The sequence below is a fragment of the Nematolebias whitei genome, unplaced genomic scaffold (genome assembly GCF_014905685.2).
Source record: "Nematolebias whitei isolate Nwh7 unplaced genomic scaffold, NemWhi1 Nwh_scaf_1560, whole genome shotgun sequence".
NCBI classification, from domain to species: domain Eukaryota; kingdom Metazoa; phylum Chordata; class Actinopteri; order Cyprinodontiformes; family Rivulidae; genus Nematolebias; species Nematolebias whitei.
Window position 1 is genome coordinate 1 of NW_023620105.1, and position 7,462 is coordinate 7,462.

General features: G+C 36.5%; 1 protein-coding gene across 1 annotated transcript; it reads right to left on the reverse strand.

Moving 5' to 3' along the window:
* Positions 1-2,032: 2,032 nt before the first annotated feature.
* On the reverse strand, positions 2,033-2,443 carry LOC119429480 (dihydropyrimidine dehydrogenase [NADP(+)]-like; the record flags this gene model as incomplete). Its single annotated transcript, XM_037697096.1, has 2 exons — positions 2,033-2,194; positions 2,356-2,443. Coding segments are annotated over 2 exons (250 nt in total), but the record flags the coding sequence as incomplete, so codon positions are not given.
* Between the last annotated feature and the right edge of the window lie 5,019 nt (positions 2,444-7,462).

Genomic DNA, 7,462 nt, shown 5'->3' on the forward strand with positions numbered 1-7,462 from the left:
TCATCCCAAAGATCCAGTCCCCCGGCACAAACAGAGTAATGTTGTGTATGCTGTTCAGTGTCAGGAGGGCTGTGATCAGTCTTACATCGGGGAAACAAAACAGCCACTGGCCAAAAGGATGGACCAGCACAGAAGATCAACATCATCAGGCCAGGACTCTGCGGTCTACACTCATCTCCAGGCCAGCGGTCACTCTTTCAGGGATGAAGATGTTCACATCCTGGATAGAGAGGAACGATGGTTTGAGAGAGGAGTAAAGGAGGCCATCTTTGTGAAAAGAAATCGTCCATCGTTAAACAGGGGTGGAGGCCTCCGGGTTCAACTGTCCCCCTCTTACAATGCTGTGATTGCTAGTATCACTCAGCCCTCTGTGAACAGTAAACAGCCATCAGTGTGCTAATGATCCATTGTTAGGCTGATGGTCCTTCTTGAGCATGTGATCAGCTGGTTTTGGTTGTCAGCAGCAAACTGGTTGATCCACTCTGAGAAGGTGCTATTTAAGAGACTGAGCTGAATACAGCACCTCAGACTGAAGAAGTCTCTCGGACGAGAGACGAAACGTTTCTACATTTTTTTGTTGTTTTGTTTTTTTCGAATGTCCAGAGGACCAGATTTAACTTTTTTAGAAGTCCAGGTAATGTTTTTGGTCATCGGTCATCAATAAATGACAAAAGTGACCATCTTTGAAATTAACTAGAGAAATTGCATTTCCTGCGAAAATGCAGTGTGAATGCTTATTGCAGAAGAACTTGCTGAAAAACAGCAGAAATTAACTATGAAGCATGCTGAAATGTAGCTGGAATGGAAGAACAAGCCAGCATTAGTAGAATAAAGCAGAAATAACACATATTTGCTGAATTACATTTAAATAAGCAGAAATTAGCACAAAAAATAGAAAACTGGTAAAAAAAAAAAGGTCTGAAATTAGTAAAAAAAAAAAAAAAAAAAAAGATGAAAACTACCAGCAGCTGAAAATGCAGAAAGAAGCTTAAACTACCAGAAGGAAGTGGAAAGAACTGAAATGAGCTAAAAAAAAAATTTAAAAAGTGGAATTACCAGAAAATGCTAAAATTAATATAAAACGGCTAAATAGTAGCTGAAAGAGCAGAAAAAGCTGAAACTAGCAGGAAAAAAGCTGAACGGAGAATAACGAGCTCAAATTAGCATAATGAAGTTAATTAGGCTGAAAGTAGCAGAAACTACCACAAAAAATTGAATTTATCTGAAAACAGCTGAAATTATCTAAAAATATAGCTGAAAAAGTAGAACAATCTTAAATTAGCAGAAGAAAGCAGAAATAACAGCTGTTTGCTGAAAGAAGCAGAAATGAGCAAAAACAGCTGAAAAAGAGCTAAAAAGGCAGAAAAAAGCAGAATTTATAAGAAGAAAGTGGAGAGCACATTTTTGCTCAATTAGGCTGAAAAAAATGAAATGAGTGCCAAAAAAAAGTGGCATTAGCTGAAAAAGCTTAAATTAGCATAAAACAGCTAGTGCTGAAACAATAGAAAATAGCTGAAATTTTCAGAAATAAGCTGAAAGGAGCAGAACAAGCTGAAATTAGCAGAAAGACGTTAAAGAAACACAAAAATGTAATTAGCAGAAAAAAATCTGAAAGGAGCACAAAACAGCTGAATAAAACAGCTAAAATTAGCTGAAAACAGCTGAAAAAAGTTTAAATTTGCAGAAAGAAGCTGAAATAAGCTGAACCGGAACAAAATGTGAAAGAAACAATAAAAGGTTGTAAACTTATCTAAAGATTTAAAGGATGTAAAATGAGCTCTGTTCAGTTGCACCAATACCAAAAGCCATAGCAGGATTGTCCTGAAAGAGCTGAACATTTTGATTTAAGATTTGTTGAAATAGCCCAAGAATCGTGGGACGAGAAAGATGCTGAAAAATGTACGGAAGACAAATGGATCACAATAGAGTGAATGCTTCATAAACATTCACACAAATATGATGACGTGACAGCAGCTGTGTGTAAATCATCAAAGCTGTTTTGTGAACAGCTGCCAGTCGACATGTTGTGCACCTCCGTAGCAAACTGCTGCAGGCCTCCGATGTTAATGGGTCCCTCTTCAGAGGCGTACAGGTTGCAGCCCCCGACGCAGAGCTCTGACGTGGGACAAACCATCCCACAGGTCAGTCCCAGAGGGTTGTCGGACAGAATGACCCGTGCTGCTCCATAGTAGTTCTGTTACAGGTATAAACACATGGAGATGTGAGAAAGGATCATACATGCGTCACTTTTTTCTACTTTACTGCTTTATTTGTCTTCACTTCTTCAACACATGTTGAAAAAAGTCTTGGGGTTCTAGTTCTAGCATGTTCAATGCAACATGTGCTTTACTTTACCTTGTTAGCGATACTTGTAATAAATGACTTGATGTCCAGATTAGTCGGGCAGCTTTTCTGGCACGGAGCGTCGGCACATTTTAAACACCTAAACACAGAGTTTTAATACAGTTTACAAATTAACAAATTTAAATATATTTTGGACAATTTGCTTATAGGGCAAATGGTAACAAAGTTCCATAGTTTGTTTCACAGTGTGGGAATCTGTGTTTTAGTGTTTGGATTTTGAGATCCTTGTGTTTTTAGTTCCGTTTCATTTTGTCATCTTTGCAGCCTTCCTAGTGTTTTCCCTCATGTAGCCAGCTCCAGCTCCTCCCACTCTCACCAGGTGAGAGGCAGGTGTCTTTGTGTTTCCTTGTTGTCTGTGGATTATGCTTCCCACCATCATGCTCTGTTTCCTCTGTATTTCCCTGCTCCCAAGTGTTATATATGTGTTGCTGCCATGACAGCTTTGGTTTCTTTTTGTTTTTCCTGAAATAAATAGTTATTCTTTATTTTATCCCCACGTCTGTCTGCACTTGGATTCACTTCACATTCAGAACATGACACACAGCTTTATTTATTATTATTATAGAATCAATAATAATAAATGCAAAAGGAAACAAAAATGCTGTTTTCTGCTAATGTTTACATTTTGCACATTATGAGAAATGTGCACATCAAAAAGTTGTTTGATTTGAGAAACCAAAAGGCTTTAACTTGTTCCTACAGCAAAATCAAACATCACTCTATCATATTAAATGAAATCTAATAAATTTTAGTAACTTATAATATTATCAGGGCAGCACGGTGGCGCAACTGGTAGAGCTGCTGCCTCTCAGCGAGCAGGTCCCTGGTTCAAACCCCGGTCCAGGGGCCCTCTGGGTGGAGTTTGCATGTTCTCTCCGTGCATGCGTGGGTTTTCTCCGGGTACTCCGGTTTCCTCCCACAGTCCAAAAACATGCATGTTAGGCTGATTGGTAACTCTAAATTGTCTCTAGGTGTGAGTGAGAGAGTGAATGGTTGTTTGTCTCGTTTGTCTCTATGTGTCCCTGTGATGGACTTGCGACCCGTCCAGGGTGTACCCCGCCCCTCGCACAGTGATTGCTGGACAAGGGCACCAGCGACCCCCGTGACCCAAAATGGAATAAGCGGGTAAAGATAATGGATGGATGGATGGATGGATAATATTATCAAGTGGCAGGACAAAATGTATGTTTGAAATATATCTATATATATACAGTGCCTTGTGAAAGTATTCGGCCCCCTTGAACTTTTCAACCTTTTGCCACAATTCAGGCTTCAAACATAAAGATATAAAATTTTAATTTTTTGTGAAGAATCAACAACAAGTGGGACACAATCGTGAAGTGGAATGAAATTTATTGGATGTGTCAAACTTTTTTAACAAATAAAAAACTGAAAAGTGGGGCGTGCAATATTATTGGGCCCCTTTACTTTCAGTGCAGCAAACTCACTCCAGAAGTTCAGTGAGGATCTATGAATGATCCAATGTTGTCTCAAATGACTGATGATGTTAAATAGAATCCACCTGTGTGTAATCAAGTCTCCGTATAAATGCACCTGCTCTGTGATAGTCTCAGGGTTCGACTGTACTGGACGAAGGCTTGGAGGAAATCACGATCAAAGGAGGAAACTTGGAAGAATTCAAGTCGGAAACTTTGACGGTTGGCATAAACCGGTTTGTGAATGAATCAGGATGGCAGCTAAGGAGGTAGAAGAGGAGGATTTAGATAGTGACATGGATATAGGTAGTTGGACGCCTGCAACAATTAAACGGGGAAATGGGAAAAGCAATAATAATCAGGCGGATGGAAATTCAGTAAATAAAAGATATCTGGAAGGAAATAGCTCAGATGAAGGGAATAGTGGGATGCGTAAAAAGATCATGAAAGAAGAAATCAAGATCATTTTAAAATTTAAAAAAGAAGATGAACATATTACTCTAAGCCCAATAACAATATCCAAGGAAATCAAAAGGAAAATAGGGGAGGTTGAATTGGCAAAAACCTTAAGAGATGGCAATTTACTTGTAATTTGTAAATCAGAAGACCAAAAAAGAAAAGCGTTGTTGGTTGAAACCATATCCAAGAAAAGAGTGGAAAATAAAAGAGTCTTAGGGGAGAACAAGGTAACATGAGGAGTTATTTATGGCATTCCACTAAATGAAGATTTAGAGAAAATAAAACGTAACATTCAGAACGTACAAGTGACAGGAATTAAAAGACTACAGAGAACAGTAAACAATGAAAGAGTTGACAGCCTGTCAGTAATGCTGGAAATCTCTGCTCCAGTCGTACCAGTCAGAGTTATGATAGGATTTATCAGTTATCCAGTCAGGCCTTACGTTCCACCTCCACTTCGGTGTTACAAGTGTCAGAGGTATGGGCATATAGCTGCTGTGTGTAAGGGCAAACAAAGATGTTCAAAATGTGGTGGGGAGCACAAGATTCAGGAATGTGGAGACAATGTCCAGGAAAAATGCTGTAATTGTGGAGGACAACATAGGGTGACATACGGAGGGTGTGAGTGTAGGAAGAGGGCAATAGAGATTCAGAAAGTGAAAACTACAAATAATTTAAGCTATGCTGAAGCAGTAAAGAAGGTTCAAGAGAAAAAACAGGACACTGGAGGTAGTATTCAAACAGCGAGACAAGAATCAGAACAGCAAAATAAGAATAGTAGTTCAATAGAGTTTGACAAATTGATCTTGTTCATTGCTTATGTTATAAACTGCACTGACCAGGTTAAGCAAAAAACAGAAAAAAATTAAAATCATTGTGAAGGGGGATGAAAATTTTTTAGGAATAAGGAATATTTCGTGGGAACAAATCAAACAAAACCTTGAAGCAGATGGAAAACAAGCAGAGACGGGTGGAAAAACAACATGCTAATACTTCAATGGAACGCTAGAAGTCTAATTGCAAATGGTCAGGAATTAAAAGGATTTATACAAAAAATTAAAATAAAACCTGAAATTATATGTATTCAAGAAACATGGTTAAAACCTATGCTAGATTTTATTATTTATGGATATAATAGTATTCGGAGGGATAGGGAGGAGGGTATTGGAGGAGGATGTGTGATATTCATAAAACAGGGATTGCCTTATAGAGTGTTAAATAAAGGAAAAGATCTTGAATACATAGCAGTTGAAATATGGTCAAAAGAAAATAGATTTAAAGTAATACATTTTTACAATCCTTGTAAAAAGTTGACTTTAAGTTTATTGGAGGACATAACATTACATCTAGATGGGAAAACGATATGGTGTGGAGATTTTAATGCCCATAATTCAATATGGGGCCACAAAACTGATGGGAATGGATTAATCATAGAAGAAATAATGGAATCTAAAAATCTAGTCTGTATCAATAATGGGGAAGGGACAAGATCTAATATCAGAACTGGTCCGGAAACAGCCATTGATCTTACTCTAGTTTCTGATTCATTGGTTGGGGTCTGCTCATGGCATGTAATTAAAGAAACTAATATTGGAAGTGACCATTTTCCAATAATGATTGAAGTAGGGTTAAATAGGCAAGAGGATGATACAGGGGAGAGGATGAAGTGGTCCTTTGGTAGAGCGAATTGGGAGAGATATAAAATGGTAAGTGAAAATAAAATTAAGGAAATAGATATGAGTAAAGATGTAGATTCTATAAATAATCAGTTTAGTAACTTTATTATAGAAGCTGTACAAAACTCAGTTCCAAAGAAATGTAGTAAAAGAAAGAAAATAGTTCCATGGTGGACAACAGAATGTGACCAGGTTATTAAATCAAGAAACAGAGCGTTTAAAATTTTAAAAAGAAATCATAGTTTTGAGAATCTAATCAATTATAAAAAGCTGCAAGCCATGGTCAAAAGAGTTATAAGGAAGACAAAAAGAGAATATTGGAGGAAATTTTGTAACTCTTTGGGAAGGGAAACAGAAATAGGGAAATTATGGAAGATGATAAACAGAATGAATGGTATAAAGAAGAATTATGATTATCCTGTTTTACTTAAAGATGAAATAATAGCAGTAACAAATGAGGAAAAAGCTACAATTTTGGCTCAAGCATTTATAAATATCCATAGTTCAAATAACATTAGTGAAGAGTGGAGGAAGGGAAGAGAATCTACCATATCAGGGAAAGAAAAGACAATAAATTTAGAAGATAATAATAATAATATCATTAATAAGTATTTTTCAATTTCTGAGTTAAGATATGCATTAATGAAAGTTAAAATGTCAACTCCAGGAAAAGATCAAATTGGATATGTAATGATAAATAAACTTAGTGAGTATTCAAAAGAAATATTGTTGGAAATATATAATAAAATATGGGAATGTGGGAAATTACCTAAAAGCTGGAAAGAGGCTGTAGTAATACCAGTTCCAAAACCAGGGAAGGATTGTGCAAATCCTGTAAACTATAGACCGATTGCATTAACATCATGCTTGTGTAAGATTATGGAGAAAATGGTAAATGAAAGAATAACATTTTATATAGAAACTAAGGGTTCCTTGGCTAAATATCAAAGTGGTTTTAGAAGGGGAAGGAACACTATGGACTCTGCCGTTTGTTTACAACATGAAATTAAAAAAGCTCAGGTTAATAAAGAGAGTGTTCTGGCTGTATTCTTAGATATAGAGAAAGCTTATGACATGATGTGGAAAGAAGGATTAATGTTCAAACTAAGGGATATTGGCATTAATGGCAGATTATATTATTGGCTTGAAGATTTTTTAGTAGATCGGATAATACAGGTAAGGATTGGACAGACTTTATCAGAAAATTTTGATATTGATAATGGTATTCCACAAGGTAGTATTATCAGTCCATTATTGTTTTCAATTATGATTAACGATATATTTGAGGAAATAGAGAATGACATGGGTTGCTCTCTTTTTGCTGATGATGGGGCTATATGGAAACGTGGAAAAAATGAAAAATTTCTTGTTAAAAAGGTACAGAATGCAATTTATAAGATTGAGCAATGGTCTTATAAATGGAGTTTTAAATTTTCTGTTGATAAAACGCAACTTATACTTTTTACAAATAAAGTAAATTGGGAAATAAAATTGAAGTTATACAATCAGGACATTGAGAGAGTAAAA